At 44.2% G+C, this 24840-nt stretch overlaps 2 protein-coding genes and 2 pseudogenes across 2 annotated transcripts; 1 reads left to right on the forward strand and 3 right to left on the reverse strand.

Annotated features, from left to right (window-relative positions):
• Nucleotides 1-8594, reverse strand: part of LOC125536305 — a 30669-nt pseudogene extending 22075 nt beyond the window's left edge.
• A 1550-nt stretch (nt 8595-10144) lies between these two features.
• LOC125536475 (rust resistance kinase Lr10-like) lies at nt 10145-13327 on the reverse strand. The gene is made up of 3 exons (XM_048699733.1): nt 12526-13327; nt 11371-11394; nt 10145-11222 (listed from the first exon to the last, which is right to left on the reverse strand). Exons 1-3 carry the CDS (start codon nt 13325-13327, stop codon nt 10450-10452), a joined length of 1599 nt encoding a protein of 532 aa, XP_048555690.1. The 3' UTR covers nt 10145-10449.
• A 708-nt stretch (nt 13328-14035) lies between these two features.
• Nucleotides 14036-16743, forward strand: LOC125536385 (rust resistance kinase Lr10-like). The gene is made up of 3 exons (XM_048699634.1): nt 14036-14811; nt 15300-15478; nt 15611-16743. The coding sequence occupies exons 1-3, from the start codon at nt 14036-14038 to the stop codon at nt 16741-16743; spliced, it is 2088 nt and encodes a 695-aa protein (XP_048555591.1).
• A 1216-nt stretch (nt 16744-17959) lies between these two features.
• LOC125542626 lies at nt 17960-21725 on the reverse strand (annotated as a pseudogene).
• Between the last annotated feature and the right edge of the window lie 3115 nt (nt 21726-24840).

Genomic DNA, 24840 nt, shown 5'->3' on the forward strand with positions numbered 1-24840 from the left:
TAGCCGTGTGCGGTGCCCCCTGCCACCATATTCCACCTCGATCATATCGTTGTAGTGCTTAGGCGAAGCCCTGCGTCGGTAGAACATCATCATCGTCACCACGCCGTTGTGCTGACGGAACTCATCCCCGAAGCTTTGCTGGATCGGAGCCCGGGGAGCGTCATCGAGCTGTACATGTGCTAAGAACTCGGAGGTGCCGGAGTAACGGTGCTTGGATCGGTCGGATCGGGAAGACGTACGACTACTTCCTCTATGTTGCGTCAACGCTTCCGCAGTCGGTCTGCGTGGGTACGTAGACAACACTCTCCCCTCTCATTGCTGTGCATCATCATGATCTTGCGTGTGCATAGGAAATTTTTTGAAATTACTACGTTCCCCAACAGTGGTATCAGAGCCTAAGTTTTATATGTTGATGTTATATGCACGAGTAGAACACAAGGGAGTTGTGGGAGATATAAGTCATACTGCCTACCAGCATGTCATACTTTGGTTCGGCGGTATTGTTGGACGAGACGACCCGGACCAACATTACGCGTATGCTTACGCGAGACCGGTTCCCCCGACGTGCTTTGCACATAGGTGGCTTGCGGGCGACTGTCTCTCCAACTTTAGTTGAACCGAGTATGGCTACGCCCGGTCCTTGCGAAGGTTAAAACGGAGTCAAATTGACAAAATATCGTTGTGGTTTTGATGCGTAGGTGAGATTGGTTCTTGCTTAAGCCCGTAGAAGCCACGTAAAACTTGCAACAACAAAGTAGAGGACGTCTAACTTGTTTTTGCAGGGCATGTTTTGATGTGATATGGTCAAGGCATGATGATGAATTTTATTGTATGAGATGATCATGTTTTGTAACCGAGTTATCGGCAACTGGCAGGAGCCATATGGTTGTCGCTTTATTGTATGCAATGCAATCGCGGTGTAATGCTTTACTTTATCACTAAGCGGTAGCGATAGTCGTGGAAGCATAAGATTGGCGAGACGACAACGATGCTACGATGGAGATCAAGGTGTCGCGCCGGTGACGATGGTGATCATGACGGTGCTTCAGGGATGGAGATCACAAGCACAAGATGATGATGGCCATATCATATCACTTATATTGATTGCATGTGATGTTTATCTTTTTATGCATCTTATCTTGCTTTGATTGACGGTAGCATTATAAGATGATCTCTCACTAAATTATCAAGAAGTGTTCTCCCTGAGTATGCACCGTTGCCAAAGTTCGTCGTGCCCAGACACCACGTGATGATCGGGTGTGATAAGCTCTACGTACATCTACAACGGGTGCAAGCCAGTTTTTGCACACGCAGAATACTCAGGTTAAACTTGACGAGCCTGGCATATGCAGATATGGCCTCGGAACACGGAGACCGAAAGGTCGAGCGTGAATCATATAGTAGATATGATCAACATAACGATGTTCACCATTGAAAACTACTCCATCTCACGTGATGATCGGTTATGGTTTAGTTGATTTGGATCATGTGATCACTTAGAGGATTAGAGGGATGTCTATCTAAGTGGGAGTTAATAAGTAATTTGATTAATTGAACTTAAACTTATCATGAACTTAGTACCTGATAGTATCCTGCTTGTTTATGTTGATTGTAGATAGATGGCTCGTGCTGTTATTCCGTTGAATTTTAATGTGTTCATTGAGAAAGCAAAGTTGAAAGATGATGGTAGCAATTACACGGACTGGGTCCGTAACTTGAGGATTATCCTCATTGCTGCTCAGAAGAATTACGTCCTGGAAGCACCGCTGGGTGCCAGGCCTGCTGCTGGAGCAACACCAGATGTTATGAACGTCTGGCAGAGCAAAGCTGATGACTACTCGATAGTTCAGTGTGCCATGCTTTACGGCTTAGAATCGGGACTTCAACGACGTTTTGAACGTCATGGAGCATATGAGATGTTCCAGGAGTTGAAGTTAATATTTCAAGCAAATGCCCGGATTGAGAGATATGAAGTCTCCAATAAATTCTATAGCTGCAAAATGGAGGAGAACAGTTCTGTCAGTGAGCATATATTCAAAATGTCTGGGTATAATAATCACTTGATTCAGATGGGAGTTAATCTTCCAGATGATTACGTCATTGACAGAATTCTCCAATCACTACCACCAAGCTACAAGAGCTTCGTGATGAACTATAATATGCAAGGGATGAACAAGACTATTCCCGAGCTCTTCGCAATGCTGAAAGCTGCGGAGGTAGAAATCAAGAAGGAGCATCAAGTGTTGATGGTTAACAAGACCACTAGTTTCAAGAAAAAGGGCAAAGGGAAGAAGAAGGGGAACTTCAAGAAGAACGGCAAGCAAGTTGCTGCTCAAGAGAAGAAACACAAGTCTGGACCTAAGCCTGAAACTGAGTGCTTCTACTGCAAGCAGACTGGTCACTGGAAGCGGAACTGCCCCAAGTTTTTGGCGGATAAGAAGGATGGCAAGGTGAACAAAGGTATATGTGATATACATGTTATTGATGTGTACCTTACTAGAGCTCGCAGTAGCACCTGGGTATTTGATACTGGTTCTGTTGCTAATATTTGCAACTTGAAACAGTGACTACGGATTAAGCGAACACTGGCGAAGGACGAGGTGACGATGCGCGTGGGAAATGGTTCCAAAGTCGATGTGATCGAGGTCGGCACGCTACCTCTACATCTACCTTCGGGATTAATATTAGACCTAAATAATTGTTATCTGGTGCCAGCGTTGAGCATGAACATTATATCTGGATCGTGTTTGATGCGAGACGGTTATTCATTTAAATCAGAGAATAATGGTTGTTCTATTTATATGAGTAATATCTTTTATGGTCATGCACCTTTGAAGAGTGGTCTATTTTTGATGAATCTCGATAGTAGTAACACACATATTCATAATGTTGAAGCCAAAAGATGCAGAGTTGATAATGATAGTGCAACTTATTTGTGGCACTGCCGTTTAGGTCATATCGGTATAAAGCGCATGAAGAAACTCCATACTGATGGACTTTTGGAACCACTTGATTATGAATCACTTGGTACTTGCAAACCGTGCCTCATGGGCAAGATGACTAAAACGCCGTTCTCCGGTACTATGGAGAGAGCAACAGATTTGTTGGAAATCATACATACCGATGTATGTGGTCCAATGAATATTGAGGCTCGTGGCGGATATCGTTATTTTCTCACCTTCACAGATGACTTAAGCAGATATGGGTATATCTACTTAATGAAACATAAGTCTGAAACATTTGAAAAGTTCAAAGAATTTCAGAGTGAAGTTGAAAATCATCGTAACAAGAAAATAAAGTTTCTACGATCTGATCGTGGAGGAGAATATTTGAGTTACGAGTTTGATGTACATTTGAAAAATTGTGGAATAGTTTCGCTACTCACGCCACCCGGAACACCACAGCGTAATGGTGTGTCCGAACGTCGTAATCGTACTTTACTAGATATGGTGCGATCTATGATGTCTCTTACTGATTTACCGCTATCGTTTTGGGGTTATGCTTTAGAGACGGCCGCATTCACGTTAAATAGGGCACCATCAAAATCCGTTGAGACGACGCCTTATGAACTATGGTTTGGCAAAAAACCAAAGTTGTCATTTCTTAAAGTTTGGGGCTGCGATGCTTATGTGAAAAAGCTTCAACCTGATAAGCTCGAACCCAAATCGGAGAAATGTGTCTTCATAGGATACCCAAAGGAGACTGTTGGGTACACCTTCTATCACAGATCCGAAGGCAAGACATTCGTTGCTAAGAATGGATCCTTTCTAGAGAAGGAGTTTCTCTCGAAAGAAGTGAGTGGGAGGAAAGTAGAACTTGACGAGGTAACTGTACCTGCTCCCTTATTGGAAAGTAGTACATCACAGAAAACTGTTTCTGCGACACCTATACCAATTAGTGAGGAAGCTAATGATGATGATCATGAAACTTCAGGACAAGATACTACTGAACCTTGTAGATCAACCAGAGTAAGATCCGCACCAGAGTGGTACGGTAATCTTGTTCTGGAAATCATGCTGCTAGATCATGATGAACCTACGAACTATGAAGAAGCGATGGTGAGCCCAGATTCCACAAAATGGCTTGAAGCCATGAAATCTGAGATGGGATCCATGTATGAGAACAAAGTATGGACTTTGGTTGACTTGCCCGATGATCGGCAAGCAATTGAGAATAAATGGATCTTCAAGAAGAAGACTGACGCTGATGGTAATGTTACTGTCTACAAAGCTCGACTTGTTGCAAAAGGTTTTCGACAAGTTCAAGGGGTTGACTAAGATGAGACCTTCTCACCGTAGCGATGCTTAAGTCTGTCCGAATCATGTTAGCAATTGCCGCATTTTATGATTATGAAATTTGGCAGATGGATGTCAAAACTGCATTCCTGAATGGATTTCTGGAAGAAGAGTTGTATATGATGCAACCGGAAGGTTTTGTCGATCCAAAGAGAGCTAACAAAGTGTGCAAGCTCCAGCGATCCATTTATGGACTGGTGCAAGCCTCTCGGAGTTGGAATAAACGTTTTGATAGTGTGATCAAAGCATTTGGTTTTATACAGACTTTCGGAGAAGCCTGGATTTACAAGAAAGTGAGTGGGAGCTCTGTAGCATTTCTGATATTATATGTGGATGACATATTACTGATTGGAAATGATATAGAATTTCTGGATAGCATAAAGGGATACTTGAATAAGAGTTTTTCAATGAAAGACCTCGGTGAAGCTGCTTACATATTAGGCATAAAGATCTATAGAGATAGATCAAGGCGCTTAATTGGACTTTCACAAAGCACATACCTTGACAAGATTTTGAAGAAGTTCAAAATGGATCAAGCAAAGAAAGGGTTCTTGCCTGTGTTACAAGGTGTGAAGTTGAGTCAGACTCAATGCCCGACCACTGCAGAAGATACAGAGAAAATGAAAGATGTTCCCTATGCTTCAGCCATAGGCTCTATCATGTATGCAATGCTGTGTACCAGACCTGATGTGTGCCTTGCTATAAGCTTAGCAGGGAGGTACCAAAGTAATCCAGGAGTGGATCACTGGACAGCGGTCAAGAACATCCTGAAATACCTGAAAAGGACTAAGGATATGTTTCTCGTATATGGAGGTGACAAAGAGCTCACCGTAAGAGGTTACGTTGATGCAAGCTTTGACACTGATCCGGACGATTCTAAATCACAAACCGGATACGTGTTTACATTAAACGGTGGAGCTGTCAGTTGGTGCAGTTCTAAACAAAGCGTCGTAGCGGGATCTACATGTGAAGCGGAGTACATAGCTGCTTCGGAAGCAGCAAACGAAGGAGTCTTGATGAAGGAGTTCATATCCGATCTAGGTGTCATACCTAGTGCATCGGGTCCAATGAAAATATTTTGTGACAATACTGGTGCGATTGCCTTGGCAAAGGAATCCAGATTTCACAAGAGAACCAAACACATCAAGAGACGCTTCAATTCCATCTGGGATCTAGTCCAGGTGGGAGACATAGAGATTTGCAAGATACATACGGATCTGAATGTTGCAGACCCGTTGACTAAGCCTCTTCCACGAGCAAAACATGATCAGCACCAAGGCTCCATGGGTGTTAGAATCATTATTGTGTAATCTAGATTATTGACTCTAGTGCAAGTGGGAGACTGAAGGAAATATGCCCTAGAGGCAATAATAAAGTTATTATTTATTTCCTTATATCATGATAAATGTTTATTATTCATTCTAGAATTGTATTAACCGGAAACATAATACATGTGTGAATACATAGACAAACTTAGTGTCACTAGTATGCCTCTACTTGACTAGCTCGTTAATCAAAGATGGTTATGTTTCCTAACCATGAACAGAGTGTTGTTATTTGATTAATGAGGTCACATCATTAGTTGAATGATCTGATTGACATGACCCATTCCATTAGCTTAGCACCCGATCGTTTAGTATGTTGCTATTGCTTTCTTCATGACTTATACATGTTCCTATGACTATGAGATTATGCAACTCCCGTTTACCGGAGGAACACTTTGTGTGGCTACCAAACGTCACAACATAACTGGGTGATTATAAAGGAGCATTACAGGTGTCTCCAAGGGTAGATGTGGGTTGGCGTATTTCGAGATTAGGATTGTCACTCCGATTGTCGAAGAGGTATCTCTGGGCCCTCTCGGTAATGCACACACAGTAGCTGCAGCATTGCAGCCAATGAGTTAGTTGCGAGATGATGTATTACGGAACGAGTAAAGAGACTTGCCGGTAACTGAAGATTGAACTAGGTATTGGATACCGACGATCGAATCTCGGGCAAAGTAACATACCGGATGACAAAGGGAACAACGTATGTTGTTATGCGGTCTGAACCGATAAAGATCTTCGTAGATTATGTGGAGCCAATATGGGCATCCAGGTCCCGCTATTGGTTATTGACCGGAGATGTGTCTCAGTCATGTCTGCATTATTCTCGAACCGTAGGGTCCGCACACTTAACGTTATGATGACAGTTATTATGAGTCTATGCATTTTGATGTACCGAAGATAGTTCAGAGTCCCGGATGTGATCACGGACATGACGAGGAGTCTCGAAATGGTCAAGACATAAAGATTGATATATTGGAAGCCTATGTTTGGATATCGGAAGTGTTCCGGGTGAAATCGGGATTTTACCGGAGTACCGGGAGGTTACCGGAACCCCCCGGGAACCATATGGGCCTTAGTGGGCTTTAGTGGAAAGGAGAAAGGGGCAGCCCAAGATGGGCCGCGCGCCTCCCCCCTCCCCTAGTCCTATTAGGACAAGGAGAGGTGGCCGGCCCCCCTCTCTCTCTTTCCCCCTCAGCGAATCCTATTCCAACTAGGATTGGGGGAGGAATCCTACTCCCAGAGGGAGTAGGACTCCCTTGGCGCGCCCTCCTTGGCCGGCAGCGGCCCCCTCCCCTTGGCTCCTTTATATACGGAGGCAGGGGGGCACCCCTAGATACACAAGTTGATCCACGTGATCGTTCCTTAGCCGTGTGCGGTGCCCCCTGCCACCATATTCCACCTCGATCATATCGTTGTAGTGCTTAGGCGAAGCCCTGCGTCGGTAGAACATCATCATCGTCACCACGCCGTTGTGCTGACGGAACTCATCCCCGAAGCTTTGCTGGATCGGAGCCCGGGGAGCGTCATCGAGCTGTACGTGTGCTAAGAACTCGGAGGTGCCGGAGTAACGGTGCTTGGATCGGTCGGATCGGGAAGACGTACGACTACTTCCTCTACGTTGCGTCAACGCTTCCGCAGTCGGTCTGCGTGGGTACGTAGACAACACTCTCCCCTCTCGTTGCTGTGCATCATCATGATCTTGCGTGTGCGTAGGAAAATTTTTGAAATTACTACGTTCCCCAACAGATAATTTGTACCATTCAAAGATATCATCCTGTTGGTATTCACTTCCATCTTTCACCATAAGAAACTCAGCAATTTGCACAAGCAAACCAAGACTCTGATACCACTTTGTTGGGGCTGGACAGCAACAATGCGCTGCACAAATTCACCGACACGGCAAATATGCACACTACACAGCCCCCTCCACTTGTGATGAACTTTGAGGATAGCTTCAACCAACAAGTAAGCAGCGGAATAACACAAACAACATGCACATGTGACACAGGATTTAACGTGGAAAAACCTCCTCAACTTGAGGAGTAAAAAACCACGGCTGTGGACCGACCGGTCCACACAACTTCACTATGAGAATGATGAGTACAAAGTCTTCTCTAGAACCTCTAGAGAGATTTACAACACACTCTCCATGTTGCCAACCGGCAACAGCAACAACAACCACAAGAGACAAGGTTTCAGTAAAGCAGAGTTTACACAGCTTCTGTACCCTCCGGTGTTTTGCAAACTGCTCTTAAACCACTGAACCAAACAGCACCAAATTTGGCAGACAAGTAGACACACGAGTTCTTGAGATCCCCTCCAAATTTCAGCTCAATCGGACATCGTTTGCCTACCCAAACTGTTCGTCTCCCAAAACTACTCTGTTCTGAAACTGCAGCAATCAGAGCTGACAAAACCACTCTCAATTCTGATGCTCCACTGACCCAATCCTCAAACCAGCTAACCAAATCGAAGTACTCAAAGTAAGGAACGAGCTCACCAAGTTTGGGGTCGATCCAAACACGTTTGAGCCTCCAAACACCAGCTTGAACACTATCTAGTCAGATGCAGCAAATCTGGACAGAACCTCTACTTCTTCTTTCTCTCTCTCTCAGGTTGTGGTTCCTCTTGTGTGTTCTCTCTCACACTCTCACGAATGGCAGCCGCCACCAGCAAGGGGTGGGGTGGCTAGGGTTTTCTCCTTGCTCCCTTCACCAGGAAACACTCACAACCGTTGGATGCAGAACAGATCAACGGTTCATATGTGTTGGACTTGTGTGGGCTGATGTTGGGCTGCCAACACACCTCCATGTGGAGGGACTTAGCCCAACAATCTCTGGGCCATGTTGGCTGCACTGGGATGGTGCGCAGTATCTGAAGAATTCTTTATCATCCCAGCTACGGCCAAGTCGATTCCGTGGTTGATAAGAGGCAGCAGCAGGAGGGCTATGACAAGTAATTTACTCATCTTCCTTTTCTACTGTAACCAAGAAGGAGAGCAAGAGAAAGAAGAAGATGTGGCGAGTGCAAAAAAGAAAAAGAAAAACAGCAGCACTTATTCCTTGTCTTCTATAGGTAAGCAGTCAGAGGAGAACCTTTCAAATGCTGACAGCCTTAATCTAGTGTTTTGAATGTGATGCAGACATGCTTTAGTCTATTCCCCTGTTACATGAGCATTAAATACACGTCGATTGGCATTTTGCACTTATTTCGTGTCTTCTATAGGCAGTCAGAGTCGTGCTTCACTAATAGTCAGAGGAGAACGTATTTATTCTTTGTCATCTATAGGTAAGCAGTCCTATCAGTTGGTGGTTGGGTGCAAGGGTTGCTTCAGCTAGTTCCCTCTTGCATAAGCATTAAATACATTTTGGACCATGTGGGAGCTTTTGTATACTGTCATTGTTACATAGGACTCCAAGCCTGAGTCGTCTTTTGTTCCAAGCTTTCATGGGGAACCCCGGTGCAATTCATCGTTCTATTACCCTCCAAGTCTTCACTGTCTTCTCCCTTGTTGCCTTTTTGTAGCAGATCATGTCCAGGGAGGAGATGATGGGTGCCCACCTTTCTCCTGTGGACATCTCCGAGACATATTGCCTCCTTTCCGCCGGCGAGGTGATCCTCTTGAGTGTGGTGTTGAAGCATACGAGCTGGGTTGCACCAGTAGCAAGGCTAAAATTCAAATCAACACGGGAACATACTATGTGACTGCCAGCAACTACACCGGTTCCTACTTTTTGGTCATCGACACCAAACTCCGATACCAGCAGCAGCTGCCCTCTTCCACTGTGGAATCACCTTCCTTATTTAGGACCCTATGAAAAAAGTTATTTATATTCAAATGGCTTTAATAATTTGCAGACTCGAAGCCTCTACACAGCTTGTTTTGCTAATTGTTCGCAGGCAGTAATGGATAATAGTTCATACAAGAGGGAAGATCGCCCCGGGAGAAAACCTAACCCTAACGAGAGGGAAGTTCAGGACTCGACACGGCTCAGGTGAAGAGAAGAGAAGAGTGAAGATGGGAGGAAAAGCTTTGGTCTTGGGTCGAGGATCGTGATGGGCTGTCACTAGCAGGCCTTGTTAGAAGAAGGCTTCACTCACTTTGCATCCCTGGAATTCTGCCGAATTGCAGATCAGATCAGATCACTGTGCCGGAAAGGCCGAAAGGAAGATGAGATTCAGTGAGGTCAGACTGCACTGCACTGCACTGCACTGCAGCAGGAGAAATATGGGAATGGAGATTAGTGGACGTAATATCTGAATAAGGTAATCGACAGATTATTGTATTGTACACAGCTCTTGCAAGTTTTTGGACATAAATATTAAAGTCAAGACCAACTGCAAATCGTGTAGCTTACAAACAACTAGCAGATCACTATTACATGCTAGTGATCGGTGATTATTCATACACCTTCGGACCTAATGGACTGATAGCATCCAAGCACAGTGGTTGCTATTGCAGCGCACGCGTACACAAAGTACACCATTGAATGTTGACAGAGTATGGTAGTCCCTGTTTTGATTTACGGCATAGGTTCATTCTCAGATTAGACAAAAGGCTTCGGTGGCATCTGCAGATTCTGAAACCTCCCTGTTAACATGTTAACGACCTTTGTCATAGATGGCCGGTTTCTTGGGTTCCATTGGATACACCACAGTGCCACCATAGCCAGCTGGCTCACCTTCTCTTTCTCTCCTTGAGTCATTTCCAAAGTAAGAGCCAACTCCTCCCCATTGATCACTTTCTCGTAGATCCACTCTGGGAGGTAAACGTCGTTCTGACTCTCAATGCTTGGGTCTGCATTCCTCCTTCCGCTCACCATTTATAACACTAGCATCCCGAAACTGTACACGTCTGACTTGTATGATACTCCCCCAAAGTTCCGAGAATATAGCTCTGGTGCAATATAGCCCATTGTGCCTCTTGCTGCTGTTAAGGTGACGATGCTTTGGTCCCTTGCACAAAACTTTGCAAGGCCAAAGTCTGAGATCTTTGGATTGAAGTTGTAGTCCAGTAAGATATTGTGAGGCTTGATGTCAAAGTGGAGGATGCGCTGGTTGCACCCTTGATGCAAGTACTCCATTCCTTTGGCGATGCCTAAAGCAATATCTAGCAGCTTGTCTGGTACTAGATGATGCTGAAAATTATTAGAGTCGTCAGAGAATATGTATTTCTCCAGTGATTCATTAGGCATGAATTCATAAATAAGAGCCCGTCTCATTCCTTCGGAACAAAATCCTAGTAGACGGACAATATTGGCATGGTGGATTAGTCCGATGGTTGCAACTTCATTGATGAATACTTCTCCCTCTCCTGTAGAGTTCTCTAGCATCTTGACTGCTACAGGCACTCCATTTGGTAGCTCGCCTTTGTATACACTTCCAAATCCTCCCTGCCCTACTTTTTCCTTGAACCGCCTTGCTATCTTCTTAACTTCAGAGAATGTGTACCTCGTGGGTTTTAATGTGCCATATGTCTTGAGAAACATTTCGACCTTCAAATGTATCTCCCCGTTGTATCTTGTCTTGAGTGAAAGATAAAGCACAGTGGCTACCGTCAACAAAACAGCAACAAATGCTGCCACTGATGATGTAGCTGTATAAACAGATAATAGGTCATTAGCATATTGCATCAGGAATCAGTCTTTGTTAGGGGGATAAGATCAGAGTTAACAACAGTAAGAATTGCACAAAAAATGTTTTTATTTTATTTTGAAGTTAAAAGTACTTGGTTATAGCAGTACCTGCAATGACTTTGATATGTGAACCTGCAAATACCAAGAAACAGAATGAGATAAAAAGAAAGGAATTATACTTCTTGATAAAAGTTGTAGAACAGAAAAATTGTTGTAGGAGTGTCGTCTACCATTACTTCAATACATTTCCCTAGCAGGAACACAATAGAGTTTGAAATATGAGGAACAAATATACGGTGCTATTTATGTCTTTTTTAGAAGAGAGAAAAATGACATGCAATTGGGTGCATGCTTGAGAGGAAAAAAGAGAACAGTTTTTTTTGTCATGACTTATCAAACAGATTCTCTTCTTGGAAATTTGTAACGATTCCACTAGTCACCATTGTTCTGGTGCTATTAATGGAAATGCCACTGGTCTGTTAGTTTTTCCTAAGTTTTTCCATACACTGCTGTCATCATCAAGTCAAAGTATATTGGCTCAACTGCGCAGTTTTGTTCCGAAAATGCCCTCAGCCACATATGTGAACCTCGTTGGTTCTCTAACTTATTACTCCGCCATGTCCTCCGCGATTCATCCCCCGAAAAATCTAGTTAGTCAGCAACCCCCTGTAAACCTGCCCAAATCCCATCAATCCCGACTTTCCGTTACCTCCTATGGGTGTAGGCATGGTGGGTGCTTGAGTGCGACGGTGGTTGTAGGTCTAAAAGAATATACTAATATCTCCAGAAGATTTTTTTGAGGGTTGCATAGCAAAATTTAGAGTAATTAACCAGTAAACATTTCCGAATGAAAAACATATAATTTTTCTGCTTGATTATTTCATAGAATTTTGTAATGACCAAGGTAAGGCGTCTAGAGGCAGTCAACCCCGCCTTACCGCCTAATGGACGCTTAAGCGCCTAAGGCTGTCAGGCGCCTTACCTCTTAAGCATCGCCTTATGGACGCCTTAAAAACCATGGTAGTGAGAGTTGGGTACTCCAGTGTTATTTGTTGAGCAGGTTGCTCAAATGATTTGTGATGCTACGTTTGAATGAAAAAAAGTGACAGAAATTCTCTTAGAGTTTCAAACACATGGAATTGTAGGATGAGCTAGTAATTAAATTGTAAAGCAAAATCTCAATAAATTTTAGAACTTTATCAAAAAATAAAACAGGACACTAATATGATAATATATGTTGTAGAAAGTTAGAACCGATCATACCATGAGAGTTAGGGATGCAGATTGCATTATTCCGTTCAAAGCTGAACGCGCAGCGTCCACCAACTTCACATAGTCTACAAGGGATATCATCCCAGTATACCGTCCTCTCAGCAATACTGAGGATATTTTCTGCACTTTGGTTGAAGGACTGTGATCTACTGTAAGTGCCATCAGGCACTGGGTTATCAAAAAACATATACACGGGGCCATCTGAGATTGGGATGACCTTGCAATCCAAAGGAAGAAGGGACATGTCTTCATAACCATCCACCAAATAAAAGAAGTGGGTTGTGTTGCTAAGGCAGGAGACTGGGCCTGCAATGTTATCGGCAGCGCCAGGTGTGAACTCTGTTGAACAGCATACTAGGGGTGCAGAACTCCAGAAGAAAAAATCATCATGAATTGTTTTCTCATTGTTGACAACATCAACCTGTGGAGATGATGAGCTTCTGGAGATGATGAGCTTCTGCTGGAGCACCAAACAGGGATCTACAAGCGGCGTGATCTTCATGGAAGAACGCCTGTAATCTATGGCGCTGACATCATATTGGCCAAGAACTGGGTGGACTAGGATGGTGTCTTGGCCAGAGCATGCTATCTGCCTGATTGTTCTGCCACCACATCCACATGATGATGTATTGATGGATTCAAGGCAGAAAGGATACCTGATCTCTGGGCCATGGCTGCACTGGGACGGTGGGCAGTCTTTGAATAAATCTTTATCATCCCATGCCATTGCCAAGTAGGTTGTGTGCTTCATAAGAGGCAGCAGCAGGAGGGCTATTGCAAGTAATTTACTCATCTTTCTGTAGTACTGTAATGGATATCGAGAGTAAGGGGAGGAAGAAGAAGATGTGGCAAGTGCAAAAAAATAAATGCAGCACTTATTCCTTTTCTTCTATACGTAAGCAGACATAGGAGAACGTTTCAAATGCTGACAGCCTTAGTCTAGTGGTTTGAATGTGATGCAGACTTGCTTTAGTCTATTCCGCTGTTACATGAGCATTATATACATGTCGACTGCCATTTGGCACTTATTCGGTGTCTTCTATAGGCAGTCAGAGTCATGCTTCACTGATAGTCAGAGGAGAACGTTTCAAATGCTAACGCATTCCTTAATCTAGTGGGTTGAGTGTGATGCAGACTTGCTTCAGTGCATTCCCCTGTTACATGGTTGCCATTTGGGACCATGTGGAAATTCTTCCAGTCGTTGTCATCTCTAAACAAAATAAATTACCGAATCATGGGACAGTAGACTCCAAGCCCAAGACATCTTTGGTTCCTGGGTACATAATGGGAGAGAAATATCTTCGTCTTCATTTGTGTGTCGTGTATATACCAATGAAGTTATAATTTATAATTAGTATTTTAATCACACTATGAAGTGATCTATACAGCTGGATACGATCAACTAGTCAATCCTTTGCCCACATTAGTTAACAGTACTAACTAGGATATCAAGTCCCTACAAGCCTTCACTGTCCTCACTGTCTTCTGTGAGAAAGCTTTCATGGGGAATCCTGGTGCATTTCATCCTTCTATTACCCTACAAGCCTTTACTGTCTTCTCCTTCGTTGCAGTTTTTGCAGCACATCATATCCAGGGAGGAGAAGATGGGTGCCCACCTTTCTCCTGTGGGCATCTCCAAGACATTCGACCTCCTTTCCGTCGGCGAGGTGATCCTCTTGAGTGCGGCGTTGAAGCATACGAGCTGGGTTGCACCAGTAGCAAGGCTACAATTCACATCAACACAGGAACATACTATGTGACTGCCATCAACAGTTCCAGTTCCTACTTCTGGGTCATGGACCCCAACTTCAATACCAATAGCAGCTGCCCTCTTCCACTGTGGAATCACGTTCCTTATTCAGGACGAGGTGGCAAAATTGATTCAGATTCACCTGGATTTTTTGATTTGGTCACTCGAAGCCCCTACGCAGCATGTTTTGCTAATTGTTCGAGAGCAATAACAAATAATAGTGCATACAAGCCCGTTGCTTGCCTGAGTGCCAACAATTCACATGTTTATGTCTGGGTGTCTGATCGTGATACTGGGTCTGGGTACTGTATGGTTGAAGATCTTGAACCTTATTGTGGATACTTGGCTATGATTCCATTTGGTGATTGGAATTTTTTTGATTGGTCACAGCTACAGAATGCAAGTTATGTAGATATCACACGATTCATAAGTAAGGGGTTTACTGTCCTATTTCCTACGGATTTCAGTTCATATGACAAAGAGAATTTTGCCTCATACGTCAATATATGCCGCAACAATTCAACCAGGTAATCACCCAAATTTAGTTTCTCTCCTCAGAAAGCATAATTACGCTAGCGGTGGCAAGCCTGGAAGCAGTTAACCAGGGAATAGCAATAATTTGCATTACAATTACACCGCAAAGTTTGTCACTCCATATCATTTTGGCTTCTGTCATAATTATCAAAAAGAGTAAATTGCATTTTCACAACCTAATTTGACCCCCAAAACGCTGGGTTTTTGGTTTTCTTTGCATACCACTGCAATTCAATTGTGTATTGCACTTGGCTCTAGTTTTTCTTCTTCGACCTGATCAGGCCTAGCCTGTCTGGCACAGGTCAGATTATGTCGAATTTAAAAACAATAGTCCAAAATGCAACGCAGAGTCAAATTTAATGAATTCAAACACTGCTGTTTTGCGCAAATGGGATCAAATTAGTATGCAAATGGAATTTGACCTATCTAAAGACCGTGCTCTCTTCTAAATCCATTTCTTTACAATTGTAATTATTTGCAGCTACTTCAAAGAGCAAGTATCTGGTGCAAACATCATCAATTGGGCCTGTGCTTTTCTTTGGAGCGAAGTGCACTTCGTAGAATGCATGACCCAGTACTCTAGAGATCGCAGCTACAGAACAAATTTGATTTTGGTTGTAACCATAGTATCTGGTATTGCTATCGCCAAGTTCTTTTTCGGTGCGTGAGAATTATATGCCTTTTACTTTCGAAAAAGAATTTACATGCTTTTTAATCATCATGGACACAATCTTGTACATAAGCATATGCCTATATGTTCATCTAGCTTACGTCAGTATACTTGCTGGGCAGTATTATGCAGATTCTTGTTGGCGCCCCTAGCTGTATGGATATTCCTAGCCTACAAGTACTGGAAAACAAGGATCATAATTGATGCAGTTGAGAAGTTCCTCAGGATTCAACAAATGATTGGCCCGACAAGGTATGCCTACACAGATGTAGTTGCAGTCACAAGCCATTTCAGAGATAAATTGGGCCAAGGGGGCTATGGCTCGGTGTACAAGGGTGTGCTACTTCCAGGCAGTGTCCATGTCGCCGTGAAGATGCTAGAGGGCAACTCAAACTGCAATGGAGAAGATTTCATCAGCGAGGTCTCCACCATCGGCAGGATCCACCACGTCAATGTGGTGCGTTTAGTGGGGTTCTGCTCGGAGGAAATGAGAAGGGCCTTAGTCTACGAGTACATGCCCCACGGTTCACTTGACAAGTACATCTTCTCTACTGAGAAGAGCTTCTCATGGGACAAGCTCAACGAGATCGCTCTGGGCATTGCCAGGGGGATCAACTACTTACATCAGGGGTGTGACATGCAGATTCTGCACTTTGACATCAAGCCGCACAACATCCTTCTTGACAGCAATTTTGTCCCAAAGGTCGCTGATTTCAGGCTCGCCAAACTGTACCCGAGGGGTGACAGTTTTGTGCCACTGAGCGCTATGCGGGGAACCGTCGGCTACATAGCCCCCGAGATGATATCCCGGAGCTTCGGTGTCATATCCAGCAAGTCCGACGTGTACAGCTTCGGGATGCTGCTGCTGGAGATGGCTGGCGGGCGAAGGAACGCCGACCCAAACGCGGGGACCTCAAGCCAGGCGTACTACCCGTCATGGGTTTACGACAGGCTGACCCGGGAAGAAGCGGGCGAGGAGATATCACCTGTTGCTGCTGACATGCATGAGCTGGAGAAGAAGCTTTGCGTTGTCGGGTTATGGTGTATTCAGATGAGGTCTTCCGATCGGCCAACGATGGGCGAGGTGATTGAGATTCTGGAGGCTGGGGCTGACGGCCTGCAGATGCCTTCGAGGCCATTTTTCTGTGATGAAGGGCACATACATGTGGAGGACTCTTACCATTTCACTTCGGAGCTGACGGCGGTCTCAGAGGAAGAATTGATCACGGTGTCGGAGGAGGAAGACGATGTGTGATGTATATATACAATGTGTGGTACTATAGTTTATGTCTGTATCATGGAGTGATGCACTTATCTGTAAAAATTATGGTTGTAACAGTACCAGCCCAGTATAAATGCTTTGTACAAACTGCCTTCCTTGCTGTACAGAGCAACTTCAAATAAGTTTGAAATCTTACATCCATCTATTTGTTCGTTCATCACTCTCGATAAATTCTGATGGAAAATATTGCTTGAACAGTAAATTATTGATACAAATAAGCTTGTGAGAGGTGAGAAAAGGCCGCCTTTTTCTTGTTGAGAAACATTTATAGAGAAAATTTGTATTTCATTCTGCTGGCAGTAACACACATTATGGATGAAGATTGTCACCGAGAAGCTACGTTGCATAATTTTTTCTTTCTTTTGCATATGAAATGCAGTTTTAGTTTACAGCAACATCATTCCAGGTTGAGTTCCGGCCGCATAATTGGCATTGTTGCAGAGTCCCCCATATTCTCCACTTGAGGATTGTACGCCCCAGAGTGCGGGAAGACATGCTACATACTCCCTCCGTTCCTAAACATTTGTCTTTTTAGAGATTTCAAATCGACTATCACATACGGATGTATATAGACATATTTTAGAGTGTAGATTCACTCATTTTGATCTGTATGTAGTCACTTGTTGAAATCTCTATAAAGACAAATATTTAGGAACGGAGGGAGTAGATAGTTCTTTTCCCTCTTTGCTGCTAAGAAATCGCTGCGGTCATGCAATTACATAATTGCATTTGATAACCAGAGCCACAGGCCATATCTGGTCTTCTTACCATCGTGCTGCTACTCTTGTTGTCCACTGCTTTATACAACTGGCTTCCCGTCCTTGCACTTGTTATTAGAGAAACAAATAGAGTATATTTCAGTAAGTTTGAAATATACTATTTTTTGTTTATTTTTGTAACTCTTATACACAAATTTCGGTTGAAATATATGTCTGAACCACTCGGCAGATTCCTCAGAAGGATTTTTCCCCTGTGATGGGACATGAGAAAAAGAGCACTTCTATTCCTTGTTGTAGAAAACAAATAGTTGTTTAGACAACTTTGTGTTCCTTTTCTCAGAAAAAACAGAGGAATTTTGCATTATGGATGAACACTCCACCAACATCCCTGGGAAGCTAACTTACATACATTCCGTCCAATTGCATTGCGACAAATAAGACCCCCAAAAAAATTCAATAACAGAGGACAGCTCAGCTCCCTGATGTCATTGCGAATTCATCGAATGCAGTCAATAATTTACAGCAGCATAATTCCAGATTGGGTTTCCATAAGCATATGACCATACTCTCATGAATGAGTTCACCATGCCTGCTGAATAGTGAGAAATAGATGCTTGTAGTGCTCAATAATGATTACAAGTGCCAGCGGCAGTACACAAACTTAATAAAAGCTTGTAAGAGGGATCAGCGAAGAAGCATTACTACTCCTGAACAATCGGTCGCATACTGTGTGTATGTGTGTGTCTGTATGCAGGCATGATTAAGGAAGAAGCTACTTAACTAACTGATGAGCAGAATACTCATTTCATACAGCATAATGTGGAAGAAAATGACATGCATTGTTGCAGAGCATCTCATGTTCCCCCTTCATAATTGCGCTCCACCAAGTACGCTGGCTCGTAGTTCTTTTTCTTCTTTGCAGCTGACCTTACATCCGCCTTCAAGAATTCGGCTGTGCGGCTGACCTTCTTACAACTCATCTTCGATAGAGGACAGTAAAAAAACCATAAGAGTGGTAACAAGGAGACAACAGAGCTTGCATCGCAGTGCAGAATCTGGTAATAATAGCAAATTGAGTCTGTCAGTAAAGGGAGTGAATAAATCTCTTTATCTTTACAAAAGCTACTTAACAGAGTAGTCTCTGACTCGGCCTCTTAATTTACGATAACTAGTCAAGTATGAAAGATTGAAATTACACATCCCTTTTCTTCAATAAACTTTAAACTAATGAACATCCACTTAGTGGAAACTGCATGATCAGTAACTTGTTTCTATGATCGACCCTACCTGTTCCGTCCTATGGAGTCAGGTGACAATACGCATGAACATGCAGAAAAAGCATGTTAGATTTAGCCGACAGACTCGTAACAAATTAACATTACTTGTAATAACATATGGCAATGTTCGTAGAAAAAACTGTACGTGCATGCAAAAAAAGGGTGAAAGAAGAACCACCAAACCCTAACCTTGGAGCAGCGACAATCACCCAATCCTTTCCCAAATTCCTTTCTTCCTCAATCCAACTGTAACATTCCTTATGTGGCTAATCTTCATTACATGTTTGGTGCATTCATCAGAATCTCTCTTCTGCCGGAGTTTCTCTATCAGCTCTTCTGACGTATCTTTCAGAATTAATTTCTCAAGGGCTGCAAGGTGTTCAATGCCATTAGGAAGAAAATTTAGCTCAGGACACTCTGTGAATGATAGCTCGATGAGGTTTTGCATCGCGCCCTCCTCTATTTGAACCTGGTTGGGCTGTGCCGCAACCCATATGAATAGATACCTAAGTTTTGGAAATGACCCTGCGGTAAAATGCAACCTCTTCCCTTCAAAGGCCTTAATTAGCTCGAGAAAGCGTAGACCACATAACACGCGTAGACAGGAAAAGGTTTCCTCGTCGATATTGGAGAATGCCAGAGTCAAGCGAGTAAGGCTATTAAGGTGTGACCATGAAGAGAAAAGCTCAGCATAAATGTTTTTTCTAGTTGCCCTCCTAAACAAAGCCAAGAAAGGGTTGGAGGTAAATATAGCCCTTCAAACCGCAGAACCTCATTCTCAGCTGCAGCAAGAATTTCGAGATGAACAAGATGGCTCATTTTGGTGATAGCATTGCTCAAGTCAGCAGAGTGTTCACTTCTTACTTTACACACACCGAATGTTCTTAGCTCCGTAAGAACTCTAACTTCACGCAGAAACTCTGGCGTTGACGCCCTGAAGAGCCCGTAATCCTGCCAAGTGCTGCATGCCATTAGGCACCTTGACCCCACCTACACTTATGCCGGACGTCCACGCATATAGGTGTCTTAACTTCTGAAGTTTAACAACATTGTTTGGCAAATATGTCAGCTTAGTGCCAAAAGCATCCAAGACTTCCAAATTTTGTAACCTCACCACTGCTTCAGGAAGGCTTTCGATCTCGGTATGTCTAAGACCCAAATAACGCAGATTAAATAAGTCGAATACCTCATTGGGCAGCATTCTGATACGAGTACCTTTAAGATCCAATGTCGACAGCAGATTCGAAGCAGTTAGAATAGGCTTCAGAAAGTCAATATCGATATACCTCCCAAATACATGGAGTGCACGGAGATGTGTTGCGCCAGATCGGCTCAGTTGTTCAAGGTTTTCTCCCTGGACCGATATGCGACGTACACCCTCTACAGAGAATGCCCCAGTAGCAGAGCCATTATAAACTTTACCAAAGCATTCCTCCTTGGCTTTGTTGAGGACAAGAAGGCGTATGACATCATGCATCCGACAGTGTTTCAGTCGTCCAGTATGATTCCTCTCCACTACCTGTAATAAGCTTCGGTTCACAAGCTCAGTCAAGTATCCCTCTGCCACTTCCTCCAATGTTCTGTTATCTTCCTTTTCCTTGATAAATCCCGCAGCAATCCACTGCCTCACTATCGTCCTCCTCTTTAATTTATGATCTTCTGGGAATAATGCGCAGTGTAAGAAACAATTCTTCAAATCATACGGAAGGTCCTCCAAGCTGACCTTTAGGATCATATGAACATCAGGGATCACGTCTTCCGCCAACTGTAAATCCAAATCCCTATGCACATTCTCCCATTCAGTAGAAGTTGGCGGTTTGCAGGAGAGTAGGCGACCAATGCATGCAATAGCAATAGGCAAGCCTTGACACTTTGCTATGACCTTCCGAGCCAATTCCTGCAGCTCCAACGGGCACTGTTTGTCAGCATGATTCCAAAAGGCCTCTTTGCAGAACAGCACCCAGGAGTGATATGCTTGTAGCGGTTCCAAGTGAATTGTTGACTCCTGAGTTGCCAATAGTGACACTTCATGCTTTCTTGATGTGATAACAAATCGGCCCATACAGTTAGATGTTGGGAAGACATTCCTTATTTCCAACCACAAGGGCGCAACCCAAACATCATCCAGGACCAAGATGTACTTTTTACCGTGAAGGTACTTGTGGATGGACTCTGCTAGGCTTCCCATCTCAGTGTTGGCGACGCCAACTGCAATTCCGAACTGGGAGGCAATCTTCTTCAACAGGTCGTCAAGACGGCAGCTCTTCGACACAGTTACCCACGCCGCTGCATCAAAATCCACTTTCACAGTGTTGTAGACATGATCAACCAGAGTGGTTTTACCAACACCAGGCATCCCCCACACCGTGGCGACTTCGCTGCTGCTCTGCTCCAAACCACTGGCACCACCACCGCGGGTTAGCCACTGTATCAACCTCTCCTTGTTCTTCTCAATCCCCACAAGGTCCTCAACTTTGGTGAAATGCAGAGCTTGACCTTGACTCGTCAATCTGGCAGCAGAAGAAGATCTGACGGTGTAATCTTTCTTCCTCCGATTGGCATCCTGTAGCTTTCCTTCTATTTCATGAAGCTTGGTTGCCAGGCGGTACCAGGTCTTGATATGCCTGAGCCGCTTCTTCATCTTGCCGGCGAACCCTCCGTGCTTGCTGTCCTCCAGCTTGTAGGTGAACTTGTCAACGGCGTCCTCGATCTGGAAGGCGAGGCCCCTAATCTCATTGATGAAGATGGCAGTGTTATTGTCTGTGTCCTTGAACCGCTCCGCCTCGTGCAAGTAGGCCAGCATGCTCTCCAGCTCTTCCTTGGACCTGCGGATCTTACCGAAGACGTCCCTGAGGGCCGCGGCTTCTTTACGGAGCAGCGACCAGCCAAAGGTCGCAGCCTCTGTAGCCAGTGCCATGCCGAGCGTCGCCACCAGCAACCCGACAATAGCCTCTGCCATGGTTGCTGAGGCTTTGAGCTCGGATGTAGAGGATTCTTAGTACTGTATTGGAGGCAGAGGACGAATGGTTTGGTAAGGTTGGCTACAATGTGTGAACTAATTTATTCTAAAACAAAATTCTGCCAAGAAGTTTAGACGCAAATGGACAAATTATTGGACGAGAACTTCAATGTTCTCAGCTAAAAATATATAAGTCTGTGTTGTATGAGAAAAAACAAAAAGAAAGGAAGTGTACAAAACAGACGGCATAATACTTAATTTTTTTCGGAACACGCAAATGGACATATTGTTGGACGAGAACTCCGATGTTCTCAATTCATAGGATAGCTCACACCGGACCCCTTTTTTATCCCTGCTTCCAAATTTTATAGTTGCTGTCCACCTCAAACTTTTGGAATGTATTTTGGTAAATCCAAGAATACAAGCAAGAGGGGCACAGGTAAAAGTTATCTTGGTTTGAACTCCAAAATAAGATCGTAGTATCTGTTCTCCAAATCCCTCACAAAGATATACAGCACCAATCATACATCTAGTATGGGTTAACTTAAGAGCATCTCTAGCAGACCCTGTATATCATGCCGAACTGCAAAATAACTTCAGGTTAACAGTTTTGCGAGAAAAAAGTGGCCCAAACAGATACACTATCGGACCGCGGCCTTTAAAGAATTTTACGGGGCGCGGCAAATTCTTCCCTCAACCTTTAGAAACACGGGCGGGAGGCCGACTCAAGGGTAACCTCTGTCCGCTAGCAAGATTTGGCGGAATGGACATTTCCACGCGGCTGTTCCCGCTCTCCCTTCAGCCGCTCTTCCTTCCACTACCACGGAAGGGCGGGACAAAAAATGTTATGCAAGTTCTTTCCGCATGCACGTATGGCTATATACAAAATACATGCCTATATATGATGATTGAATTGAAGCTATTGTGTATCGCTCTAGGTTGTGACCGTTACATAATGAATTTCATCCAAATATCCATCACTACCCCATGTCTACGCTTTTATAATGTTGTCTTTGCTCAGCTTACTATTAGTGTTGCTGCTACACTTGCTACCAAATTGCTACTTTTACTGTAATTACTGCTACTACTATTTCCACTTCTATAATATCGTGCTACTAATAAATTGATGCAAGAAAGTGACTTCTCAGGTGTGATTGAATTGACAACTCAACTGCTAAGAGCATCTCCAACAGCCGCCCAACGCGCCGTGCGCTAAAAACTACTTTGTCGCACGCCCATTGCCTGATTTGGCGCGGCGGGCAGCGCTGGCTCCAGCAGCCGCGCTAAAATGCAGCGCACGTGTAGCTCCAGCAGCGCGCGCGACTCGCCGGCGCATGCCATATGTTGCACTTTGGACACAAAATGGATTTCAAACATTCAACAATGCAATGAACATGGTAATATAATTTCACACAACAAGTTGATGAATAGAAGTTCATGCCCACAATTTCATCCAACCAAGTTCAAAATGCAAACCAAGTTCATGACACAAACGAAAGACACATCAAGCCTCGTCCTCGTCTTCCTCCGATTCATCCGACTCCTCTGAAGACAATTCTTCCTCCTCCTCATCATCATTGTCGCGCACCGCATCACGTGAAGCTCGGACGGTGTTGGCAAGATCTTCAATGGCATCTTCATGGGAAGGGGTGTGAGGCACACCGGAAGACATTCCGCCATGGCGGCCGGAGGTGCTCCCATGCCTCCCATGAGAGACGCAAAACTCATGCCTTTCATGCCGGCCATGGCGCCGGGAGGTGCTCCAAAGCCACCCATGCCTCCCCATGGTCTCCATGGTAGCTCCAAGGCCACCCATGGCAACCATGCCGCCCATGGTCGCTCCGAAGCCACTCATGCCTTCCATGGCGCCAAGGCCACCGCCACCCATGGCGCCAAGGCCACCGCCACCCATTGCGTGAATCATAGCTCTTTTTTGGATCAAGACCTCTTCACAGGCAAGATTGACCCACTCCTTTTGCGTCTCATTGAGGATAGATGTGTTCAAGAAGAACAATTGCTTCTCCCATTCCAACAATCTAGTTCGCTCCTCATTGCTCACCTTCCTCTCCTCGAAATCCACCTTTCTCTCCTCGACCGCCACCCTCCTATCCTCGGCCGCCAACCTCCTCTCCTCGGCCAAGGCATCTTGGTTCCTTGCCATCTTCCTCTCCTCGTTGGCTTCTTTTCTTACCTTCATAATAGCTTCCATAGCGTTTTTGAGCTCATCATCTCCTTTCCTCTTCTTCTTTTCTTTTGTGTCTTTCTTGCACCCATCCGGTCGTTTTGGCTTTGAGTATGAAACCGAGTTGGGTGTGGGGCTTCTCTTGTCGTCATCACTTGATGCATCATCCTCCTCATCATCATCCAACTCAAGTGTTCTCTTGCGTTTGTTTCTCAAATCCAGATCATCCAAATCATCACGCTTCTTCCACTTCTCATCATCCTTCAACACTTCATAGCAATGAGGCAAGGTAAATGACCTTCCTTTCTTGATCTTCCCCTTCTTGATCCTCTTCTCCTCTCCTTTGAACAAGTTTTGTGCAATGTTGTACTACATGAAAACAACACAAGTTAGCACTCAAACACCAACAACAAGTATGATGAACATGGATGAAATGACACTTACTCTATCTTACTCATTAGTGCCACTTGGGTTCAACTTATCAACCGCCTTTTGTGCGGCCCCCACTTTTGACAATCCTTGTTGATTGTCAACCACCGGGACCGAAGAGATCGTTCGGAGCGGTCAATTCCACTCACGTTGCGAACATCAAAGTGCTCCTTCATCCAGTTCCAATAAGCATCTCTACTTTGATCACCTTCAACGGATGGATCCCTCGACACTTGCAAAACCAAGTAAGGCATAGTAAGATGTCTTCGGCGTTGGTGTAATTGCCCGCTCTTCCTTTCGGTGCGTCGACAATGCCCTCACCATCCTTGTCCACCTCAAACTCATGGTCATCGAAGTGCATGTCATTGGTTTGAGACCAATGCGAATTGTTGGAGCCAAAACCCATAGTTGACACGTATGCATCATCGTTGAGACTACAAAGTATATAACAATGCAAATAAGCTATCTATATGTATGCATTCAAAAAATAACAACAAAAAAAAG

Source organism: Triticum urartu, chromosome 1, assembly GCF_003073215.2.
Source record: "Triticum urartu cultivar G1812 chromosome 1, Tu2.1, whole genome shotgun sequence".
Taxonomy (NCBI): Eukaryota; Viridiplantae; Streptophyta; class Magnoliopsida; order Poales; family Poaceae; genus Triticum; species Triticum urartu.